The 25,506-nt window shown below is 38.5% G+C and overlaps 1 protein-coding gene across 8 annotated transcripts in view; it reads left to right on the forward strand.

Moving 5' to 3' along the window:
• EIF2AK3 (eukaryotic translation initiation factor 2 alpha kinase 3) overlaps positions 1 to 25,506 on the forward strand; it is a 114,750-nt gene that overhangs the window by 62,831 nt on the left and 26,413 nt on the right. For 7 of the 8 annotated variants that reach the window (XM_036347591.1, XM_036347587.1, XM_036347590.1 and 4 more), the window contains 2 exons: positions 737 to 886; positions 19,730 to 20,507. In XM_036347591.1, coding sequence (XP_036203484.1) covers positions 737 to 886; positions 19,730 to 20,507 — 928 coding nt within the window. The remainder of the gene's footprint in view (positions 1 to 736; positions 887 to 19,729; positions 20,508 to 25,506) is intronic. The other variant, XM_036347588.1, reaches the window with a different exon arrangement.

A 25,506-nucleotide genomic window follows, 5' to 3' on the forward strand; every position in this document is an offset into this window, starting at 1 on the left:
GTAACTGGAGAGGGTGTATAGATGGCTGATGTGAGGAAAAGGTCATAGATGAGAATGTTAGTTGAAAGATTTATTTTTGTATAAGTTTAGTCTTAAGATACAGAACATTAGTGGGGACAGATGAGAAAGCAATGAATGTAAAGAATTGAAAAGGAGGAGCTAATCGAATTTCATAACTAGCTGAATGTGAGGACCTAGAAGTTGAATTCAGAAGCATATCAGGATTCTCAGAGAGGGGACAGCAACCACAAAGCACAGGAGAAAAGTGGCAGTAGCTGACCATCTCCTGGGGCAGGAAGAGAATATAACTTGTACTTAGGTTGTTTCAGGTGAGAGCGGGATCCTTAGAAATAATGAGATTACATCCATCTGAAAGCTGTCCCAGTAAACTTCAAATCCAGATGCTTTTAACTACGTTAAACTTCATTGCCTGTGATAGTCATTGGTTGAGGCTTGCTTTAAACAAACTTACTGGGAGAAGCTATTCGGATTGTAAAATGTTCCCTGTTGGGTGGTCGTTCTCCATCCTCCTGAGCTCTGTTTTCTGAACACTTGACTTTGTTCCTATTCACCCTCTTATTCATTAAAAAACATTAAGCAATAATCTTTAAAGGTCTGTAGTCATCTCATTTTTAGTGAGCCAGGACAGCTTTTTTTATTTTTAAATGAAGCAATAGATGTGCTTATAGCAAAAAACAAAACAAAACACTAACATGTCCTCTTTACTTTTTTTAAGGGAATTGGCTCGGGAGAAGGTAATGCGAGAAGTTAAAGCCTTAGCCAAGCTGGAACACCCAGGCATTGTCAGGTATTTCAATGCTTGGTTGGAAGCACCACCAGAGAAATGGCAAGAAAAAATGGATGAAATTTGGCTGAAAGATGAAAGGTAACATTGTTAGACATAGACTCAAAAACTAGTATATCCTTTCAGGTTAGTTTTTTGTTTATGCAAACAAGATATTTCTATAACTTACAGATGATTTTCTAAAAAATAACAGCAGATTACTGTTCTCATCATGTTTTGGAACGTTCTCTTGTCACTTGTTAGGTGAAAGTTCATTTAGTATTTAAACATGAATTTTTTTTCCTTTTTTGTCCAGAACATGAATTCTTTTATTAAATTTATTAGGCTGACATTGGTTGATAACATTATATAAGTTTCAAGTGTACAATTCTATAATACAGAATCTGTAAATTGCATTTTGTGCTCCCCACCCAAAGTCAATTCTTCCTCTGTTCACTATATACTTGACCTCCCTTTGCTCTCTTCATCCTCCCTCTTCCCCTCTGATAATCACCCTTCTGTTGTCTGTGTTTATGAGTTTACTGGTTTGTTTTGTTTGTTTATAGATTTGTTTTATAACTCCAGATATGCATGAAATAATATGACCTTTTCCCATCTGATTTATTTTGCTTAGTGTGATATTTTCAAGATTCATCTATGTTGTAGCAAATGGCAGCATTCCATCCTTTCTTATGGCTGAGTAGTATTCATTGTATATATGTACCACATCGTCTTTATCCAATCATCCATTGAAGGGCACTTCGATGTTTTCATGTTTTGGACACCGTGAATAATGGTACAATGAACATAAGGGTACATATACCTTTATAAATAAATGTTTTCAAATTTTTCAGGTAGACACACAGAAGAGGAATTACTGAGTATGGTAGATCTATTTTTAAATTTTGAAAAAATTGTTTAATTATAGTTTACATTCAATATTCTGTATTAGTTTTAGATATACAGAATGATAGTTAGATAATCATGTCTAGTCTTAATTTTTTGGATATCTATTTCCTGTAATAGATACATTCCCACCAGCCTTGTATGAAGGTTTCTTTTTTCTCCACATCCTCTCCAACATTTTTTATTTCTTGTCTTACTGATAATAACCATCCAAACAGCTATGAGATGGTAATTCATTTTGGATTTGATTTGAATTTCCCTTACAGCTAGTGAAGTTGAGCATCTTTTCATATGTGTGTTGGCCATTTGTATGTCTTCTTGGGGAAAGTGTTCAGGTCCTCTCCCCATTTTTAATTGGATTATTTCCTTGTTAAGTTGTATTATTTTTTTGTGGATTTTTTTTCAGTTTTTATTGTTGAAGGTATTACATATGTTCCCTTTTTTCTGCTATTGACCCCTTCTAGCCCACACCCGCTCTGCTGCCCCAGCCCTGGCCTTCACCACCCTATTATCTGTGTCCATGGGTTATGCATATGCACATACAAGTTCTTTGATTGATTTCTTCCCACCCACCCCTACCTTCCCTCTGAGACTTGACGTTCTGTTCCATGCTTCTATGTCTCTGGATCTATTTTGTTCGTCAGTTTATTTTGTTCATTAGATTTCACATATGAGTGAGATCATGTGATACTTGTCTTTCTCTGACTGGCTTATTGGCCTTGGCACAGCGGTTCTCAACCTGTGGGTCGCGACCCCTTTGGCAGTCGAACGACCCTTTCACAGGGGTCGCCTAAGACCATCCTGCATATCAGATATTTACATTACGATTCATAACAGTAGCAACATTACAGTTATGAAGTAGCAACGAAAATAATTTTATGGTTGGGTCACAACATGAGGAACTGTATTTAAAGGGCCAGAAGGTTGAGAACCACTGGCTTAGCATACTACTCTCCAGGTCCTTTCCATGCTGTCTCAAAGGGTAAGAGATTCTTCTCTTTTACTGCTGCATAATATTCCATGGTATAAATGAACCACAGCTTTTTTATCCACTCATCTACTGATGGGCACTTGGGTTGTTTCCAGATCTTAGCTGTTGTAAATTGTGCTGCTATCAACGCAGGGGTGCATACATTCTTTCCGATTGGTGTTTCGGGTTTCTTAGTATATATTCCTAGAAGTGGGATCACTGGATCAAGTGGCAGTTCCATATTTAATTTTTTGAGGAAACTCCATATTGTTTTCCATAATGGCTGTACCAGTCTGCATTCCCACCAGCAGTGTACTAAGGTTCCCTTTCTCCACATCTTCACCAGCACTTGTCATTTGTTGATTTGTTGATGGTAGCCTTTCTGACAGGTGTGAGGTGATACCTCATTGTTGTTTTCATTTACATCTCTGATGATCAGTGACTTTGAGCATTTTTTCATATGTCTGTTGTCCATCTGTATGTCCACTTTGGAGAAGTGTCTATTTAGGTCCTTTGCCCATTTTCTAATAGGATTGTTTGTCTTCCTTTTGTGAAGTTGTATAAGTTCCTTGTATGTTCCTTGTACATATTTTTGCATGTACCTGTGCAATTAAACCTTTATCAGATGTATCATGGCCAAATATGTTCTCCCATACAGTGGGCTCCCTTTTCATTTTGTGGATGGTTTCTTTTGCTGTGCAGAAGCTTTTTATTTTGATGTAGTCCCATTTGTTTATTTTTTTCTTAGTTTCCTTTGTCCTAGGATGTATCTGTAAACATATTGCTATGAAAGAGGTCTGAGATTTTGTGGCCTCTGGTTTTTTCTAGAATTTTTATGGTTTCCTGGCTTACATTTAAGTATTTTATTCATTTTGAGTTTGTTCTTGGGTATGGTGTAGGTTGGGGATCTAGTTTCATATTTTTTCATGTACCTGTGCAATTTTCCCAACACCATTTATTGAAGAGACTGTCTTGACTCCATTGTATGCTCTTGCCTCCTTTGTCAAATATTAATTGAGCATAACGGTGTGGATGGATTTCCGGGATCTCTTTTTTTGTTTCATTGATCTATATGTCTGTTCTTGTGCCAGTACCAGGCTCTTTTGATTACAGTGGCTTTGTAATAAAACTTGACATCTGTTATTGTGATCCCTCCAACTTCTTCTTTCTCAAGATTTCTGTGGCTATTCAGGACCTTTTTTGGTTCCATATAAATTTTTGAAGTATTTGTTCTAGATCTGGGAAATATGCTGTTGGTGTTTTATTAGGGATTGCATTGAATCTGTAGATTGCCTTGGGTAATATGAACATTTTAACAATGTTAATTCTACCAATCCAGGAACATGATATATTCTTCTACTTATTTATATCTTCCTCTGTCTCTTTTTTCAGTGTCCTCTAATTTTCCGAGTACAAGTCTTTTACTTCCTTGATTAAATTTCTTCCTAGGTATCTTAATGGTAAATTGGATTGTTTATTTAGTTTCTCTTTCTGAGAATTCATTATTGGTGTATAAAAAGCCATTGATTTTTGGGTGTTAATTTTGTATCCTGCTACATTGCCAAATTCATTTATTAAATCTAGTAGTTTTTTGGTGGAGTTGATATACACTATCCTGTCATCTGCAAATAATGACAGTTTTACTTCCTAAATGGGGCTTTGGTGCTCACTGAGTCTGCCCCCTGAATGTGTCCCTTATGGATCTGAGGAGTTGTAATCTGGATGGTCCCACTCTGACTACTGGGTACACTGGCTCTTGGATCTCTAAGGAGGTGCTAATGTAGCCTTTTCCTGAGGCTACCCAGCAGGAGCCACGGAGAGATCTGCAGATTCCTCTTCTTTGTTTGGGGTTTGGAGGTGCCCAGATGAGGCCCAGCTGTGAAGCAGTGCAAGCTGCTGTGGGGCTTGGGCCTTCTTTTGGAAGTTCTGGGTCTCTCTGACCCAGCTGCAGTTTGTTATGTAATTTTCATATTGCAAAGGGCCAGGCCTTTCATATGCAAAAGCCTCTGCGCACAGCTTGGGTGGGGCGAGGTCTCAGGGGATCAACAGGGCAGAGCAAGCAGCTATGGCTGATCCTCAGCCCTACCCTAAGAGGCCCTGCATCTCAGTGTCCCGGAAATCACTGCCAGCACCTCTGAGAGAAAGCCGCCCTTGAGTTCTGACCGATGCCAGACAGTCCAGTTTCTCCCCATATGAGTCTGGGTCCCCAGAGACTCACCCAGAACTGGAGTTCAGAGCAGTCGGGAGCTTGAGACTCCCTCCCGATTGAAAAAGACAATCGTCCTCAGTTGCCAGTCCTTTCCATGTGCGCCTCTGTACCTCTGCACTTTACTTCCGCACCTCCTCTGAGTCTCAGTGTGCTTTTCTCTTTCCTTCTAGTTGTATAATTTCCACTCAGACAGCCTTCCTGTGGTTCTGGATGATGTCCGTTTTGTCTTTTAGTTGTATTTTTGAAGTGGTTGTGCGAGGCAGCAATTTCCGATGTTTACCTATGCTGCCATCTTGGTTTCTCCACCTATTCTCAATCTCTTAATGGGCTTCGAAAATTTCACCGGGTGTGGCAAGGTGTTTTTCATTAGGGTGTGGCAATTGCTTCTCTCCCAGGCAAAAGCTGCCTAGATGGTAAAGGTCTGCTGGAGGAAGATGTCCTCTGCAGTAGGAGGGAATGACTTAGCATAAGAAACCAGAGTGTCTGCCTTTGGAGCTCTAACCTTAGAGCTCCCAACCCTGACTTTTGCTCACATAGGTCCATTGTACTCTGCCCTCCCTCTGCTGGATTCCACGATGAGTGGCTGCACAAGACATTTTGTGTGTTGGCCCTTTACGAGGGTTACTGCATTTCCTGCTCTCTTTCCCTGGCATACAGCAACCCTGCTGCTTTTCACAGCCAGTTCTGTGGGCACTTCTCAGTTCTGGTGCTCTGGGCTTGGGAACCCAACGTGAGGTTTAGACCCCAGAGTTCTCAATGGGGACCCCCTCACCCCCATAGCTGAGAGAACCCTCTGGAATTTCTGCTACTGACCAGCCCTCTCATGCTTCTGCACTTCCTACCAAGTCTCTATGCGATTTCCACTTTCTGTCCTTGGTTATGAAGATTCTCTCCAACTAGTCTACAGTTAATTATTCAGGATGGTTTTTCTTTATTTTGGTTTAATTCCAGATTGGTTCTGGGATTGTGTAAGTGTAGCTTCCACTTACTCTGCAGCCATTTTGGAATCTCTCTAGTTGTATGAGTTTTTAAATATGTTTTGGATATTAGCCCCTTATCGGAGGTGTTATTTACAAGTATCTTCTCTAATTCAGTTGGATGTCTTTTTGTTTTGTTTATGGTTTGTTTGTTTTTTTAGTGTCCTGCAGTCCTAATTTATTTGTTTTTTATTTTTCTTCTTTTGCCATTGGGCTCTCTGAGACCAAGATCTTTAAATTTAGTATGTGTATTTTCTTCTATGTATTTTATTGTTTCAGGTCTTATTTTTAAGTCTTTAACCCATTTGGAGTTAATATTTATGAATGGTATTAAGTAGCAGTCTAGTTTCATTCTTTTGCATGTAGCTTTATAATTTTCCCAACCATTTATTGAAGAGACTCTCTTATTTGCATTGTATTTTTTTGGCTCCTTTGTTGAAAATTAATTGCTGATATACATGTGGATTTACTTCTGGGCTCTCAATTCCGTTGGCTTGTGTATCTCTTTTCTGCCAATACCATCCTGTTTTGATTATTGTAGCTTTGTAGTATAATTTGAAGTCAGAGAGTGTGATACCTCCAGATTTGTTTTTCCCCTTCATAATTGCTTTTGCCATTTGGTATCTTTTGTGGTTCCATACAAATATGATGATTCTTTTGTTCAATATATTTTTTAAAATGCTGTTAGGGTTTTAATGGTGATTCCATTAAATATGCATATTTCTTTAGGTAATATTGCCATTTTAACTATGTTGATTCATCCATGGACTATCTTTCCATTTCTTTGTCTTCTTTAATTTATTTACACAATGTTTTGTACTTTTCAGTGTATAGTTTTTTATATCTTTTGTTAAGTTTATTCCTAGGTATTTTACTATTTTTATTTGTGATTTGAAATAAAATTGTTTTGTTAATTTCTTTTTTTAATATTTTATTATTAGTATATAGGAATACAACAGATTTTTGTATTTTGATTTATGTATTCTGCTACTTCATTGTATTTATTTATTGTTTCTAATACTTTTTTGGTGGAGTCTTTAGGATTTTCTGTTTACTGAATCGTCATGTATAAAAGGTGGCAGTTTTATTTCTTCATTCCCAATTTAGATGACTTTGATTTATTTCTCTTGTCTGATTTCTCTGGCCAGGACCTTTAGTCCTTTGTTGAATACATAGTGGCAAGGGTGGGCATCCTTGTCTTGTTCCTGATCATAAAGGAAAAGTATTTAGTTTTTCACCATTGAGTATGTTATTAGGTGAGGGTTTGTCACACATGGCCTTTATTATGTTGAGGTACTTTCCTTCTACACCCATTGTATTGGGAGTTTTAATCATATATGCTTTTTATATATTTATTGATATGAGGATTTTTATTCTTTAGTATATGTTTTGCAATAAATATTAATGTTTCAAGAAAAATGAATTTAAATATAATATTACATGCAATAAACGTTAATATTTTAAGAAAAAAGATTTTAAGTATGATATTATCAAAACTGTACTAACATAGTATAATACCACAAAAGTTGTAGGAAATACTAAAAATCTGCAAATAAAAGGATTACTTCTATTATATTCTAAAATATTTTTTTTCTCTGGCTCTATTTTTGTTCATCAGTTTACATTGTTCATTATATTTCACAAATGAGTGAGATCATGTGATACTTATCTTTCTCCGACTGGCTTATTTCGCTTAGCATAATGCTCTCCAGGTCCATCCATGCTGGTGCAAATGGTAAGAGTTCCTTCTTTTTTACAGCAGTGTAGTATTCCATTGTGTAGATGTACCACAGCTTTTTAATCCACTCATCTGCTGATGGGCACTTAGACTGTTTCCAAATCTTAGCTATTGTAAATTGTGCTGCTATGAACGTAGGGGTGCATATATCCTTTCTGATTGATGTCTCTGATTTCTTCAGATATATTCCTAGAAGTGGGATTACTGGGTCAAATGGGAGTTCCATTTTTAATTTTTTAAAAATATATTTTATTTATTTTTTACAGAGAGGAAGGGCGAGGGATAGAGAGTTAGAAACATCAATGAGCGAGAAACATCGATCAGCTGCCTTCTGCACGCCCCCTACTGGGAATGTGCCCGCAACCAAGGTACATGCCCTTGACCGGAATTGAACCCGGGACCCTTCAGTCCACAGGCCGACGCTCTATCCACTGAGCCAAACCAGTTAGGGCATCCATTTTTAATTTTTTGAGGAAACGCCATACTGTTTTTCACAGTGGCTGCACCAGTCTGCATTCTCACCAGCAGTTCACGAGTGTTCCCTTTTCTCCGCATCCTCTCCATCACTTGTCATTTGTTGATTTGTTGATGATAGCCATACTGACAGGTGTGAGATGGTACCTCATTGTTGTTTTGATTTGCATCTCTCAGATGATTTGTCTTTGAGCTTGTTTGCATATGTCTCTCGGCCTTCTGTATGTCCCTTGGCCTTCTGTATGTCCACTTTTGAAAAGTGTCTATTTAGGTCCTTTGCCCATTTTTTGATTGGATTGTTTATCTTCCTTTTTTAAGTTGTATGAGTTCCCTTTAATTTTGGAGATTAAACCCTTAATCAGAGATAACATTAACAAACATGTTCTCCCATGCAATGATCTTTCTTATTGTCTTGTGGATGGTTTCTTTTGCTATGTAGAAGCTTTTTATTTTGATGTAGTCCCATTTGTTTATTTTCTTCTTAATTTCCATTGTCCTAGGAGCTGTACTGGCAAAGATATTGCTACAACATATGTCTGCTATTTTGCTGCTATAGATTCCTCTAAGATTTTTATGGTTTCCCGTTTTACATTTAAGTCCTTTATCCATTTTGAGTTTATTTTTGTGTATGTGTAAGTTATGGTCTAGTTTCATTTTTCTTTACATGTATCTGTCCAATTTTCCCATCACCATTTATTGAAGAGACTGTCTTGACTCCATTGTATGCTCTTGCCTCCTTTGTTAAATATTAATTGAGCACAATGGCTTAGGTCGATTTCTAGGTTCTCTGTTCTGTTCCATTGATCTATATGTCTGTTCTTGTGCCAGTACCAGGCAGTTTTGAGAACAGTGGCTTTGTAATATAGTTTGATATCTGGTGTTGCGATCCCTCCAACTTTGTTCTTCTTTCTCAGGATTGCTGCAGTTATTCGGGTTATTTTTTTATTATTATTATTTCATATGAATTTTTGTAGTTTTTTCTAGGTCTGTGAAATATGTCATTGGTATTTTAATAGGGATTACGTTGAATCTATGAATCTATAAATTGCTTTGGGTAGTATGCACATTTTAATGATGTTGATTCTACCAATCCATGAACACAGTATATTCTTCCAATTGTTTATGTCTTCCTCTATCTCTTTTTTCAGTGCCCTGTAGTTTTCTGAGTACAGGTCTTTTACCTCCTAGGTTAAGTTTATTCCTAGTTATCTTCATTTTTTTGGTGCATAAATGAAATTTTTTGTTTGTTTCTCTTTCTGTGAGTTCATTATTGATATATAAAAAAGCCATAGATTTCTGGGTGTTAGTTTTGTATCCTGCTACATTGCCGAATTCATTTATTAATTCTACTAGTTTTTTGATGGAGTCTTTAGGGTTTTCTATGTATATACAATATCATGCCACCTGTGAATAATGACAGTTTTACTTCTTCTTTTCCAATTTGGATGCCTTTTATTTCTTCTTCTTGTCTGATCACTATGGCTAACACTTCCAGTACTATGTTGAACAGGAGTGGTGAAAGTGGGCAGCCCCTATCTTGTTCCTGTTCTTAGGGGAAATGGTTTTAGTTTTTGCCCATTGAGTATGATGTTGGTTGTAGGTTTGTCATATATGACCTTTATCATGTTGCGATATGCTCCCTCTATTCCCACTTTGCTGAGAGTTTTTATAAGAAATGGGTGCTGTGCCCTAACAGCTTTGGCTCAGTGGATAGAGTGTCGGCCTGCGGACTGAAGGGTCCCAGGTTCGATTCTGGTCAAGGGCATGGACCTTAGTTGTGGGCATATCCCCAGTAGGAGGTGTGCAGGAGGCAGCTGATCTATGTTTCTCTCTCATTGATGTTTCTGACTCTCTATCCCTCTCCCTTCCCCTCTGTAAAAAATCAATAAAATATATTTTTTAAAAAAGGGTGTTGGATTTTGTCCAATGCTTTCTCTGCGTCTGTTGATTTGATCATGTGATTTTTGTCTTTCAATTTGTTTATGTAATCTGTCACGTTTATTGATTTGCGAATATTTTACCAGCATTGCATCCCTGGAAGAAATCCCACTTGATCATGGTGTATGATCTTTTTAAAATATTGCTGGATGGAATTTGCTATTTTGTTGAGGATTTTAACATCTGTGTTCATAAGGGATATTGGCCTGTAATTCTCTTTCTTTGTAGTGTCTTTATCTGGTTTTGAAATTAGGATAATGCTGGCCTCATAAATAGAGCTTGGAAGTGTACCTTCCTCTTGGATTTTCTTAAATAGTTTGAGGAATATAGGTGTTAATTCTTCTTTGAATGTTCAGTAAAACTCCCCTGTGAAGCCATGTGGACCTGGGCTTTTGTTTCGTGGGAGTTTTTTGATTATTGCTTCTAGTTCATCAGTTGTTATTGGTCTATTTAGGTTTTTTATTCCTCCTGGTTCAGTTTTGGGAGATTATATTTTTCTAGGAATTTGTCTATTTCATCCACATTGTTCAGCTTGTTGACATATAGTGTTCATTGTATTTTACAATCCTTTGTATTTCTGTGGTGTCAGTAATTCTCCACTTTTGTTTCTGATTTTATTTAGTTGTGTCCTCTCTCTTTGTTTCTTGATGAATCTGGCTAATGGTTGATCAATTTTGTTTATCCTTTCAAAGAACCAGATGTTGGTTTCATTGATTTTTTTAATTGTATTTTTAGTCTCTCTGTTATTTATTTCTGCTCTAAGCTTTATTATTTCCTTCCTTATACTTACTCTGGGCTTTTCTTTTTGTTCTCTTTCTAGTTCTTTAAGTTGTAGGGTTAGTTTATTGCTGATTTTTCTTATTTTTCAAGGAATGCCTGTAGTTCTATGAATTTCCCTCTCAGGACTGCTTTTGCTTTATCCCAGACATTTTGGGTTATTGTGTGTTCATTTTCATTTGTTTCCAGAAAGTTTTTGATTTCTTAATCTCATTGGTAATTCATTCATTGTTTAATAACATGCTATTTAGCCTCCATGTGTTTGAATGTTTTTGGGTGTTTTTACTGTAGTTGTTTTCTAATTTCATTCCACTATGATCTGAGAAGATGCTTGATGTGATTTCAGTCTTCTTTAACTTGTACAGACTTGTTTTGTGTCCTAACATGTGGCCTACCTTTGTGAATGATCCATATGCACTTGAGAAGGTATATTCTGCTGTGTTGGGGTGATATTTTCTATAAATGTCAGTTAAATCCACCTGATCCAGTGTGTCCTTTAGAGTCTCTGTTACCTTATTAACTTTTTGTCTGGAAGATCTATCCAGTGATGTCAGAGGAGTGTTAAAGTCCCCTACTATGACTGTATTGTTGTTGCTCTCTTCATTAATGTCCTCTAGAAGTTTTTTTTTTTACATATTTAGGTGCTTCTATATTGGTTGCATATATGTTTACCAGGGCTATATCCTCTTGTTTGATGATCCCTTTAGTATTATGTAGTGACCTTTGTTGTCTCCTGTGATGGCCTTCATTTTGAAGTCTATTTTGTCAGATATAGGTATTGCTACTCCAGCTTTTTTTTCTTTTCCATTTCCATGGAAAAATTTTTCCCATCCCTTCACTCTCATTCTCTGTGTGTCTTTTGAGGTGGGTCTCTTGTAGACAGCATTTAGTTGGGTCATGTTTTTGTATCCATTCAGCTACTACACCTTTTGTTTGGAGCATTTAATCTACTTACATTAAGGGTTATTATTGATAGGTACTTATTTATTTGCCATTTTAATTCTATATGGCTAGGTTTCTCTTTCTGTTTCTTCTTCTCATTACAGCAGTCCCTTTAGCATTACTTGTAATGCTGGCTTGGTGGTGATGTACTCCTTTATCTTTTTTTTTGTCTGGGAAGCTTTTTATTTGACCATCTATTTTGAATGATAGCCTTGCTGGATATAGTAATCTTGGTCTCAGATCCTTGCTTTCCATTACCTTGAGTGCTTCATGCCATTCCCTTCTTGCCTATAGAATTTCTGATGAGAACTCAGGTGCCAGCCTTTTGGGAACTCCTCTGTAGGTAACAGTTTTCTTTTCTCTTGCTGCCTTTAAGATTCTCTCTGTCTTTAATTTTTGGCATTTTAATTTTGATATGTCTGGGTGTGGGCCTGTATGCTTTCTTGCTTGGGGTTCTTTGTGTCTCCTGAACTTGTGTGACTTTTTCCTTTACCAGGTTAGGGAAGGTTTCTGCCATTATTTCTTCAAACACATTCTCAATTCCTTTCTCCCTTTCTGCGTCTTCTGGCACACCTGCTATTGTAATATTGTTAAGTTTCATGTTGTCCCACATTTCCCTTAAGCTGTCCTCCTGTTTTTTAATTGTTTTTTCTTTCTGTTTAGTTCTCTGATTGATATTTTCAAATCTCTCTTCTAATTCACTGATTTGATCCTCAGCTTTCCCTAGTCTGCTGTGTATTTCTTCCAATGTGTTCTTCATTTGTGTTATGTCATTATCTCTGACTTTTTTTTCCATAGCTACTATATCTCTTTTCATGCTGTTGAGCATCTTTACCATCATTGCTCTGAACTCTTTCAGATAAATTTCTTATCTCTACTTATCTCTTCTTCTGGTGAATTCTCTAGTTCTTTCAATTGGGGGTTGTTTCTTTGTCTCCTCATTTTGGCTGTCTGTTTGGGTTTGTGACTGTGTATTCGGTAGATCTTCTACATCTCTCATCTCTAGTGCATGGTAGTGTTAAAGGCTGAGTATTGTAATTAGATCAGGCAAAGACTCAAAGCCTCCAAGAGACCGCCTTTGCCTACAGACTGTTAGGATTCTGATTTGAATTGCCCCCAGGCAATCCTCCTTAGGTGTGGGGCAGTTGCTTCTGCCTGGAGGCTAATTGTTATTTTTAATCTATTAAGTGGTCTCAGGGCAAGGGTTTTCCAATAGGGTGTGTCTACTGTCTTCCCCCCAGGCAAGGCAAATGTCTCTGTGGGAAAGATGTCCTTTGCTGTGTGAGGGAATGACTCAGCCCAGGAAACTTGTTGTGTGTCTCTTCTGAGCTCTACCCTTCAAGTTCTCAGTCCTGGGTTCTGCTCTCACAGCTCCAATCCACTTCACCCTCCCTCTGCCAGAGCACAAGGTGGGTGGCTCCACAGGGAATTTTGTGTGTTGGCCCTTTAATAGGGTGCCTGAATTTTTAGCTGTTACTCCTGGCAGACAGCACCCCTCTGCTTTTCACAGCCAGATGTTATGTGGGTACCCTTCTCAGTTTTGGTGCTCTTTGCTGCAGGGCCCAGCTTGGAGATTAGATCCCAGAGTTCTCAGTGGCACCCCCTCCTACCCCCCCACAGCTGAGATATCTCTCCGGGACTTCAGTTGCTGTCTGTGGGCGCCCAGCCAGCCCTTTCGTGCCTCTACCCCTCCTACCAGTCTCTATGGGGTCTCCACTTTTGGTCCTCAGGTATCAGGTTCTCTCCTGTGAGTTTTTTGTTGATTATCCAGGAAGTTTTTTGTATTTTAATTGTAATTCCAGTTTGTTCCTGGGAGCATGTCCGTGCAGCATCCACTTACTTTGCCACCATTTTCAATACTCTCCTTTAGTTTGTTAATGTGGTGTATTAACATTGATTGATTTTCATTTAATCCTTTTGCCCTGGAATGAAACCCACTTGATAGTGATGTATGATCCTTTTAATGTATTATATTGTACCTGTAGCCCGGTGCACGAAATTCATGCACATTAAAGGGGAATTAATTAGTGGAAATATTTTAATATTTCTATTTGCCCTTTCTCTATATAGAAGTGTGAGAAATGAAAGGAAATTAGTAAAATGTACATGAAAATAATATATAAATTTATTAATAAGTAAATAGTAACAAAAGGATATAACAACAACAGAGGCATAATATAAAAACGACAAAAACATGATATAAAAACAACAAAAACATGTTATAAAAACAATAGTGAAGCAAACAATGACTGATAAAGTGATTAAACTTATTCTAATATCTCCCTGTACACCACATTAAGATGAAAACACTTTCAGAGTGCTTGACTAATTTCCCTTGTGATGAAGTATTTAGAACTTTAACATCACATGCTCTTCGAACTCGAGAAAGCAACATATAACTGATCATGTGCAAAAACGGGTTCAGGTAGGAATATGCCTACTCTGTCTAGAGTGTGTCCTTGTGATTTGCTAATAGTCATCGCTAATGCTGGCATCACAGGAAACTGTCATCGAATCAATTTAAATGGGAGCCCAGTGTCAGATGGGGACAAATCAATTCTTGGAATCAGAACAACCTCTCCCTCTGCAGATCCTGTTAGTACTTCAGCTTCGATAATGTTACGTCGTAATCTTTTGATAATAAATCTGGTACCCTTACAAAGACCCCATTTACTATTGAGATTTCTCAATAGCATGATGATTACACCCACTTTCAATTTTAATTTATGACACCATATTCCTGAAGGAGTAATACTATTTAAGAAATTTGATGGGAAAATTTTCCTTTTCAGCATCATCTGTGGAATCAATGGAATCATCACTCAAATATGTGTGAAAATCTCCATCGAGTATATCCAAAATTTCTTCATTTACTTTTTGAATGTGCTCATTTTTTGGACAAAGAATTGCATGTTTAGATATATTTTTAATATTATCTATAGGTATAGTATTTCCAAAGGTAGCTTCAATAATAGATCCATTACAAATCATTTCACAGGGGATTTCAATAATATCCATTCCTAAATGAAAACTGCTATCAAGTTTGCCATCTCCAAGTTTTACTAACCATCCACTATAAGAAGAATCCTCTGATCTCATATTTGTTGTAAGACACAACTTTCTGAAACATTGCAGTACTTTAAACTCGTTTGTACTATGGCTGATTGCATAGCATGCGGTACAATACTGAAACATTGTCAAAAATCCCCTCCAAGAAGGAGAACTTTCCCACCAAATACGACATTCAAATTCATAATTTCTCTTAGTAATCTGTCTATGGCGTTTATAGCATGACTGGATGCCATGGTGCATTCATCAATAATGAGAAGTTGGGCCTTTTTAATAGTTTTAGCAACTTCACTGTTTATATCAAGTCTAGAAATTGAAGTTTCATTTAATGGAATCAGTAATTTATATGGGGAATGAAAGGTGCTTCCACTGAGAAGTAAATTTGCAGCAAATCCTGTGGACGCTGTGGGTAAAACTACCACCACGACCTCTAATATAATATATTAACACTTTATAAAGATATGCCTCCACACTCCAAGGGCCGGTTCCTGCCTCAAACCTCGCCCTTACCGGAAACAGCTTGGGGAGGGCGCAGCTGTTGCTAAGAGGACCCAGGACTCAGTGGGTCCACGCTCCAAGGGCCGGTTCCTGCCTCAAACCTCGCCCTTGCCAGAAACAGCTCCAGGAAACAGCTCCGGGAGGGCACAGCCATTGCCAAGACAACACCTTCAGGACTGACTTCCTTCCTGTTGGTTGAGCTTTGGTCGGTCGTGATGTTACACCCAGGGTTTTTATATAACTACATTTGCTAGTGTTTTGTTTAGGATTTTTGCGTCTGTATTTATCAGAGATATTGGTCTATAATTTGTGTGTGTGGTATCCTTGCCAGATTTTGGAATCAGAGTAATATTTTTAGCTTCATAAAAGGAGGTAGGAATTTTTGCCTCTTTTCCAAATTTTTGGAAGTGTATGAGGAGGATATGTAATAAATCTTCTTTGAAGGTTTGGTGGAATTCACTAGTGAAGCCATCTAGTCATAGACTTTTATTTTTAGACAGTTTTTGATGACTGTTTTAATTCAGTCTGTTTAGAATTTCCAGTTCTTCATGATTCAGTCTAGGAAGTTTATATAGTCCCAAGAACTTGTCCATTTATTCTAGGTTATTGAATTTGATGATGTACAGCCTTTCGTGGTATGCTTGTATAGTCTTTTGTATTTCTGTAATGTCGTAACTTCTCTTTCATTTATGATTTTGTTTGTTTGAGACTTTTCTCTTTTATCAGTGATTTTTGCATCTATAGTTAGAGGTTTGTCAATTTTATTAATTCTTTTAAAGAATCAGTTCTTGCATTATTTTTCTATTGTCTTTTGTTTTCTGTTTAATTCTGCTCTAATTTTTATTTCCTTACTTCTACTGGCTTTCAGCTTTGTTATTTTTCTATTCCTTTAAGGTGAAATGTTAGGTTGTTTATTTGAGATTTTTCTTGTTTCTTGTGGTAGGCCTGTAATGCTATAAACTTTTATTTTATTACTGCTTTTGCTCCATCCCCCAAATTTTGATATTTCCTATTGTCATTCTCATTTGACTCTGTGTATCTTTTGAGCTCTCCTTTTATTTCTTCTTTTACCCAGTGGTTGTTTAGTATCATGTTGTTTAATGTCCACATTTGTGGTTTTCTCAGCTTCCTTTTAGCAGTTGATTTCCAGTTTCAAATTTTTATTGTCAGAGAATATGCTTGGTATAATTTCAATCTTCTTAAATTTGTTGAAATTAGTTTTGTGCCCCAACATAATATGGTCGGTCTATCCTTGAGAATGTTCTCTGTGCACTAGAGAAGAATGTATAATCTGGTGTTCTAGGATGAAAAGCTCTGTAAATATTGATTATGTTCATTTGGTTTAATGTGTTATTTAAAGCTGTTTTGATTTTCTGTTTGGATGATCTATCCATTGTTCTCAGTGGGGTTTTAGTTCCCCTATTATAATTGTATTTTTGTCAGTTTCTCCCTTTAGTTCTGTTAGTAGTTGCTTTATATATTTTGGTGCCTCCAGGTTGAATGCATACTTATTAATAAACATTGTGTCTTCTTGGTGTATTGTCTCCTTCATCTTTATAAAATGTCCATCTTTGTCTCTTGTTACCTTTTTTATCTTGAAATCTATTTCGTCTGATATAATTATAGCTACACCTGCTTTCTTCTGGATGCCATTTGCTTGAGTATCATCTTGCACCCCTTCTCTTTGAATCTATGTTTGTCTTTGCAGTTGAAGTGTGTCTCCTAAAAAACAGCAAGCATATATAGTTGGGTGTTTTTAAAAAACAAAACAAAACAAACCATCCCACTACTCTGTGCCTTTTAATTGGTGAGTTCAGTCCATTTACATTTAGGGTGATTATGGATGTATGAAGCTATCCTATCTCCATTTTATCTTTTGTTTTCTGGTAGTTCTGTGTCTCCATTGTTTTTTTTTTTTTTTTAATTCTTGTGTTCCTGTTATTCTATGATTTTGTCCTCTATTTCCTCTCTTTTTACGTTATGTGTCTCAGTTCTGGATTTTTTAAAATATATTTTTTATTGATTTCGGAGAGGAAGGGAGAGGGAAAGAGAAATATCAATGATGAGAATCATTGATCGGCTGCTTCCTGCACACCCCCCTACTGGGGAGCGAGTCCACAACCAGAGCATGTCCCCTTGACCGGAATCAACCTGGGACCCTTCAGTCTGTGGGCTAATACTCTATCTACTGAGCCAAACCAGCTAGAGCTCAGTTCTAGATTTTTACTGAGTTCTTCAGGTTAAAAATTTCTGATTGGTTCTTTTTTTTATAGTTTCAGTCTCTTTGGTGAGGGACTCTTTTTATCTGTTGACTTTATTTCTGTGCTCTTTGAATTACTCCTCTGAATTTTCTTGTATCTCGTTGAGATTTTTCACACCTGCAATCTTGAATTCTCTGTCACTTAAATCATAGACTTCCAAGTCTTTAAGTTTATTTTCTGGAGATTTTTCATTTTCTTTCTGAACTTCATTGTTACCTTGGTTATTTGTTGTGATTGATAGATTATTTTTCTGCCTTGGAATTTATGGAAATGAAATCTTTTTTTTTTTAAGTATTTTACTCTTCACTGTTTAGCAGCAGGTTGATAAGTAGATGTCTTTCTTTTGTTTTCCAGAAGGTGGTGCTGAAGCACAAGTTTTAATTTTTTCTTACCCGTCTTTAAGGTTATCTATAGGGTAGTGTGGCCTTGGCTGTGAAAAAGCCCATATTTCTGAGGAGGTGGGCGGTGCCCTTATGAAGCGGTTGCCCTGGTCTCCAGGCACCACCCCTGTGGTGGGATGTGATGGGTCTCTATAAGTCTCTTGGCCTTGTTTCCATTGCCTTCTCTCTGTAGCAAGAAGTTGCAGGTGGAGCCAATCTGAGTGGACAATGCTACTACCAGGGCCTACAGGATTTGTCGGGGAGCATCTGGAGGGGGAAATAGGTTCAGGTATCTATGGCTTTTTTCTTTTTGATGGGTTTAGCTGCAATGAGTATAAGACCACTTAGACTGGAAAGTTTTTCCTGACCTTTGGTGATCTGCCGAGTGAGGATTTTACTGCTGGCAGGCCAGGGGAGGACCAGTGGGCAGGTTCCTGAATCTGGAATCCTCTGTCTGATGATGATGGGTTTGGAGTGCTGCCACCTGTTGCACTGTTTCTCTGCCCCGACCCTGGGCTCATCCTCATGTGTGCTGGCCTAGCCTCCATTGCTGTCTCTGCCTTTTCAGTGTGCCCTGTGGGAGCCCCTCCCACCTTCACCCTTCACTGGTAGTGTGTCAGCTGAGGCCCTGCAAGTGCCTGATTGGGTCTGCAACTCTAATCTTTATCCTTCCCCATCCTGTCTCCCCTGTTCACCTGATACGCTCACCATGGTCAGATGTCTCAATGCATGGATCTTTCAGGTGTGTTTATGTGTTGAGCAGAGAAACGGTCATTTGTTGATTATAGCTGTCCATTCTGTTGTAACATCATAGGACTCTATGAATTGTAATTCACTAGGAGTTTACCCCTGTAAATCCTTTCTCAATGAGGTATTATATGCTTTCGTGTACATATTTTATTTATTTTCTTTTTTTTACATGTTTTTATTGATTTCGGAGAGGAAAGGGAAGGGAGAGAGAGAGATAGAAACATCAATAATAAGAGAAAAACATTTATCAGCTGCCTCCTGCACGCCCCCTACTGGAGAGCAAGCCCGAAACCCAGACATATGCCCTGAATCTAATTGTGACCTCCTAATTCATGGGTTTATGCTCAACCACTGAGCCGCACCAGCGAGGCTGTCTACATATTTAAAACTTTTTATTCCATTTTTAGTACTTAACAATTTGCGATTCCTTTTTAAAGTAGCATTTAATTGTTTGCAGTTAAAAATACATAAACTTGTGCAGCCTGAAGATAATTCTTATGTAAAATGTGCTGTGGAAGAGGGAAGGGCCTTTTAAAAACTACTAAATGAGAACAAAGAGGAAGCAAATTGCAAATAGACTGTTTACCAATCAGGTGGAATAAAATTACTGCCTTAAAGTAGGACACAACACTTGCTACAGTGACACGTGATATAGCCAGACCATGGAAGGAGCCCGTGAAGTGGCCTCTTGTCTCCAGGCCTGTGAGCTTCGGCCCTGATGGGACCGGGGCTTCAGAGTCACGGCCACCAAGGGTTCCTGCCCTTGGTTTTCCTTCACTGCTGTGTGTTGTACATAAAGGCTGTGACCGTTCCTGTGTGACAATCCCAGATAATGGTTCCAAATATAAATTAATGTCTTAAATTAAGCTTTTTAGAAGGAATGTATGTGATGTGATGTTCTTTGTCTCGTAGCATGTTTTCATTTTAATCTGTACATGGCTTGTGTTTTGGTAACTGGCTTTATTGTAGTTCAAGCTTTTAAAACAAAGGGTGTATTTCACATAATTTAATCAACACTTGTTTACTCTCATCCTTTTGTATTTCTCCCACTTTTAGCACAGACTGGCCACTCAGCTCTCCCAGTCCAATGGATGCACCATCAGTTAAAATACGCAGAATGGATCCTTTCTCTACAAAGGAACATATTGAAATCATAGCTCCTTCGCCACAAAGAAGCAGGTCTTTTTCAGTAGGGATTTCCTGTGGTCAGACAAGTTCATCTGAGAGCAACTTCTCTCCACTGGAATTTTCAGGACTAGGCCTTGGAGACACCAGTGCGTCAGTGGGTGCAGTGCACAACCTCCAGGACAGCTGCCTCACAGACTGTGATGTGGAAGATGGCACAATGGAAGGCAGTGAAGAGGGGCACTCCTTTGAACTTTGTCCCTCTGAAGCTTCTCCTTATGTGAAGTCCAGGGAGAGAACCTCCTCTTCCATAGTATTTGAAGATTCAGGCTGTGATAATGCATCCAGTAAAGAAGAGCCCAAAGCTAACCAACTGCACATTGGCAACCATTATGCTAATAAACTAACTGCTGCCCAGCATTCCAGTAGCAAATCTTCGGAACCTAGTTTGTCTATTTCTCTTTCAAGACCAACCACTTTAAGTCTAGATCTCACTAAAAACACTGCAGAAAAGCTGCAGCCCAGTTCCCCAAAGGTATATCTTTACATTCAGATGCAGCTGTGCAGAAAAGAGAACCTAAAGGACTGGATGAACAGCCGGTGCAGCATGGAGGAAAGAGGGTGGGACACGTGCCTGCACATCTTCCTGCAGATCGCAGAGGCGGTGGAGTTCCTGCACAGTAAGGGGCTCATGCACAGGGACCTCAAGGTTGGTACTATGGAACCTCACCCACGGGTTTCAAGCTGACGTTTTATGCAGTACTTGCAGTATTTGTCACTTTTTAATGGAAGTACCCTAAGAGTGGAGGAGAGTGAAGGCATTGGGAGCAGAGATCTGGAAATGTAAAAATAAGAAATCCCATGATTTAAAAAACTCAGGCAGGCCTGTGGTTGAGCATCGACCTATGAACCAGGAGGTCGTGGTTCGATTCCTGGTCAGGGCACATACCCAGGTTGTAAGCTTGATCTCTTATCTCTCTCTCCTTCTCCCTTCCTCTTTGAAATCAATAAAATTATATTTAAAAAATAAAAAAGATCTCAGGCAAATCATGAATTCTTTATAATATGTTTATGTTTGTTTTACAGTAAAAAGCATTCCCAATCTTCTGATGAAAAAATATCTTATGTAAAATTCAATACCATTTTCTATGGCTTTGAGTAACCCTGGCACAGATTACCGTAGGGTCCTGAAGTAGCACACTGAAAGGGAGTAGCACACTGAAAGTGGAAGGAGAGCCAGAGGTCCCTTCATTAGCCAGCTCTGAATTAGGGCCAGTTGCCATTCTTTTTGCCCCTGTTCCTGAACTGTTCAGGTGTTGGGGAAGGAGGTGAGAAGCTGGATGATAAAAGGTGGCGAATGGTTAGCCACATGATGTTTGCAGCTCTAACACCTTTGATTCTGTTTCAGTAATGAATATTGTAGCCATGCAGTATGCTGCATTACCAAAGATTCCTACTAGAACATGCAGTGTGTCTTCAGTGTATGCTTCTGAAATACCTCTATGGAACTTTTAGTAACTAATTTCTGCCATATCCCATATGCTCATAGTGATCATCATAGTAAACATAGATGTGTAGTGAATACATAAATATTTTTCTCATGGAAATTGCTTAAATTCTTGAGATTTGGACTCATTTTAGGTGTTTTCAGTTTTGTTTTATGTAACCACAAACTTGTTTCAGGCACCAAAGTAGCTATTTGGATGAGTAATTTTCTTTTTAAAGTCAGCAGTGGGTTTTTAAATCTTTGAATATATTTTTAAGAGTTTGGAATAATAGGAACTCAAATTAGAAATAATTCCTATTTTCTAAAGTAATTGTTGTTGAATTATACTTAATCAGCACACTCTGGATGTGGCCAGAACTAATTGCCAGGAATCATTCTGCATGAGTGAGAAGTTCAGAGATGGTTGGTTTTGGTCGGAGGGGAGAAGACAACTTCCATGAGGTTAGATGCCCCTAACTTGAGTGAGTTTTGGCTATTGGAATATGGGTACAGTTTTATCATTTGGTAGGAACTGGTTATCTAATGTGCACATTCTTCTTGTACTGAACACTTACTGTACAACCAAAATGTTACGTTGAAAGCCATGTAATTGTGTTCTTACTAATTTTGAATATTCTGCTGATATTACAGTGTTTATGAGGTACTAGAGGCCCAGTGCACGAAATCTGTGCACTTGGTCATGCGGAGCCCTCAGCTCAGCCTGTGCCCTCTTGCAGTCTGGGAGCCCTCAAGGGATCTCCGACTGATGGCTTAGACCCGCTCGTGGGCCCAAGCTGGCAGTCGGACATCCTTAGTGCTGCGGAGGCGAGAGAGGCTCCCACCACCGTCACTGTGCTTGCCAGCCATGAACCCGGTTTCTGGCTGAGCAGTGCTCCCCTTGTGGGAGTGCACTGACCACCAGCGGGCAGCTCCTGTGTTGAGCGTCTGTCCCCTGGTGGTCAGTGCGTGTCATAGTGAGCAGTTGTTCTGCCTTTCGGTCGATTTTCATATTAGCCTTTTAATTTATAGGATTGGTGAATATTTGTTTAATGCTACAATGTTGTCTAAAGGTTTTTCTTGTATTTCTTTGTGCACTAAAAAAATTTCAGGAAAATTAATTTTCTCTAGTTTTTCTAGATATCAAAAAAGTATTCTTTTGGAAAGGTGAATTTCTCTTAAAGATTTCTAGTGAACCAGAAAGAAATTCTCCCAATAATTTTATTCTTAGTCAAAAAGCTCTGTGTCCTGTCCATTCTGACCTAAGTCTTTGAGCTCACTGTGAAACCTCTTAAGCCCTCTCCCCTTTTTATATTTTGGTCACATTTTTGTCATCAGCGCTCGCTGCCCCCTGATTCTTCCAACTGACTTCTAATCTTCCCTTTACTCAAGTTGCACTGGGTTTTTCTCAGTTGCTTAAATACACAGTGTTCTCACAGAACCTGGTGTTTCTCCTTCATAATCCTCATCACAGTTGTATTATTTATCCCCTGGTTTCCAAAGGGGCAGAAGCCATGTCTTTTTCACCTATTAAATCCTTAACACAATGCCTGATGAATTCTATATGCTCATATAACTTTTTTTTTATTATTCTCTTGTTTGCAATAAAAAGCACTTATAACAATTTAATCAGAAATGAAATGTATTGGCTCATGTAACTGAACTGTCCAAGATTCAAGTAAAGTTTCAGTGATGTGGCCAGAATAAGGTCTCCCCTCTCCTTGCCCTGTTTCTTGTTTCCACTTTCAGGCAGGCTTTCCCTTCACACTCTCAGGACAGCTGCCACTATTAGCGGACTGCACATTTTAAATCTTTTTTTTTTTTTTTTTTTTTTTTTTTAAATATATTTTATTGATTTTTTACAGAGAGGAAGGGAGAGAGATAGAGAGTTAGAAACATCGATGAGAGAGAAACATCGATCAGCTGCCTCCTGCACATCTCCCACTGGGGATGTGCCCGCAACCAAGGTACATGCCCTTGACCGGAATTGAACCTGGGACCTTTCAGTCCGCAGGCCAACGCTCTATCCACTGAGCCAAACCGGTTTCGGCAACATTTTAAATCTTTTGGAGTGATGAGATAGGGCGTGGGAAGAAAGTATCCCTCTTCCCTACCATTGACCAGAAGTCCTGAGTTTCCTCCTAACTGAAAAGCCAAGGACATATACCCATTCCTAAACCAGTATCCCGGTCAGGGGGTAGGATTATGCTGATGGTTTATGCATCCTCAGGATGTGCAGTCATGGGTTGCTGCACAGTTGGGAAGGGTTCCTGAAGTCCAGTCAGGATGCTTCTGGTGAAGTGCAGGGGGATAGATGCTGGAGAGCCTAAAAATTAAAAAAAAGGAAGTCTATTACGGTGTTCAGTAATAACACCAGATGATGGGAGGACAGGAGCAGTAAAATTTAAGGCAGCTCTCTCACAAGGTCATTTGTGGGCGAGCAGGAGGTTATTACCATAGATTTTGGTTATGTGCAATAACATCATTGCTTCAAAGTCACAACTGTCTAATAGCATTTTAGAGTTTGGGAATAAAGTATTACTTGTCTGGCAGGATTTGAAGCCTGAGGAAATACAATTTCCTGAGCTAAGTGGCTATCTTTCCCTCATTTTAAGGCTCTAAATGGTGATCCTGTTAGCAGGGGTGAGAGTAGGCTCTGAAGGAAGATGATAGAGTTCATGTAGCGGACTTGAGTTTAAGGACCATGAGAAACTTGGTTAGCTCTCTCTCTTCAACAGTTGCATGTGAGAGTTTATAACTCAGACCAGCAGCCTTGGAATACATGAGAGCATGTGGATATTAGAAGAGGCAGCATTGGTTGCAATTAAGAGCTCTTATTCTCTGTGATAGCCTGCTTTTTCCCTCTTGGACATAAGCCCAAAATCAGTCTGTTTTATTCATTTATCAAACAGTAGTGATTAGCTACCATAAGGCACATGCTATACTAAATGCTGGACCTGTGGTATTGAAGCAGACATCCTCTTCTCATGGAACCAGACTGCCTGAGTTTGAATCCCTGCTCCACCACTTACTACCTGGATAACATTAGGCAGTTTACCTAACTTCTCTGGGCCTCAGTTTGCATGTCTGTAAAATGAAAGACTAATAGAACTAATAGGGCTGTGAGTATTGCATGAGTTAATAGTAGTAACCAGCTTAGACTGGCTCCTGACATATTTTAAGTGCTATATATGCATTTGATAGTATTGTTACTATTATTGTAGTCATCACTTCAGTTATAAATGTAGAGAAGCTTGCCTGGGGGAGAATATATAGAATAATAAGACTGAGCATTAAATACCTTGGGCCCTAGGTAATGTGAGTCTCTAAGTGTCTAAGTAGATGGTGTTTGCTCATTCATGCGCTAAATGGCTAAATGTAAATGCTGATCCCTATGCTAGCTTTTCTTTTTTTTTTTTCAATTAAATATTTATTGTTCAGATTATTACATTAGTTACTCTTTTTTCCCACCATAACTCCCCTCCATCCAGTTCCCACCCCACCCTCCGCCCTCACTCCCCACCCACTGTCCTCATCCATAGGTGCACCATTATTGTCCAGTCTCTTCCCTCACCCCCACACCCCTTCCCCCCCTCCCCCAAGAATAGTCAGTCCATTCCCTTGCTATGTCCCTGATTCTATTACAATCACCTGTTCATACTGTTCATCAGAGTATTTATTCACTTGATTTTTAGATTCACTTGTTGATAGATGCGTATTTGTTCATAATTTGTATCTTTACCTTTTTCTTCTTCCTCTTCTTAAAGAATACCTTTCAGCATTTCATATAATACTGGTTTGGTGGTGATGAACTCCTTTAGCTTTTTCTTATCTGTGAAGCTCTTTATTTGGCCTTCACTTCTGAATGATAGCTTTGCTGGATAAAGTAGTCTTGGTTGTAGGTTCTTGGTATTCATCACTTTGAATATTTCTTGCCACTCCCTTCTGGCCTGCAAAGTTTCTGTTGAGATATCAGCTGACAGTCGTATGGGTACTCCCTTGTAGGTAACTGAGTTTCTTTCTCTTGCTGCTTTTAGGATTCTCTCTTTGTCTTTTGCTCTTGGCATTTTAATTATGATGTGTCTTGGTGTGGTCCTCTTTGGGTTCCTTTTGTTTGGGGTTCTCTGTGCTTCCTGGACTTGTAAGTCTGTTTCTTTCACCAGGTAGGGGAAGTTTTCTGTCATTATTTCTTCAAATAGGTTTTCAATATCTTGCTCTCTCTCTT

The sequence above is a fragment of the Myotis myotis genome, unplaced genomic scaffold (assembly GCF_014108235.1).
Source record: "Myotis myotis isolate mMyoMyo1 unplaced genomic scaffold, mMyoMyo1.p scaffold_m19_p_2, whole genome shotgun sequence".
Classification (NCBI taxonomy): domain Eukaryota; kingdom Metazoa; phylum Chordata; class Mammalia; order Chiroptera; family Vespertilionidae; genus Myotis; species Myotis myotis.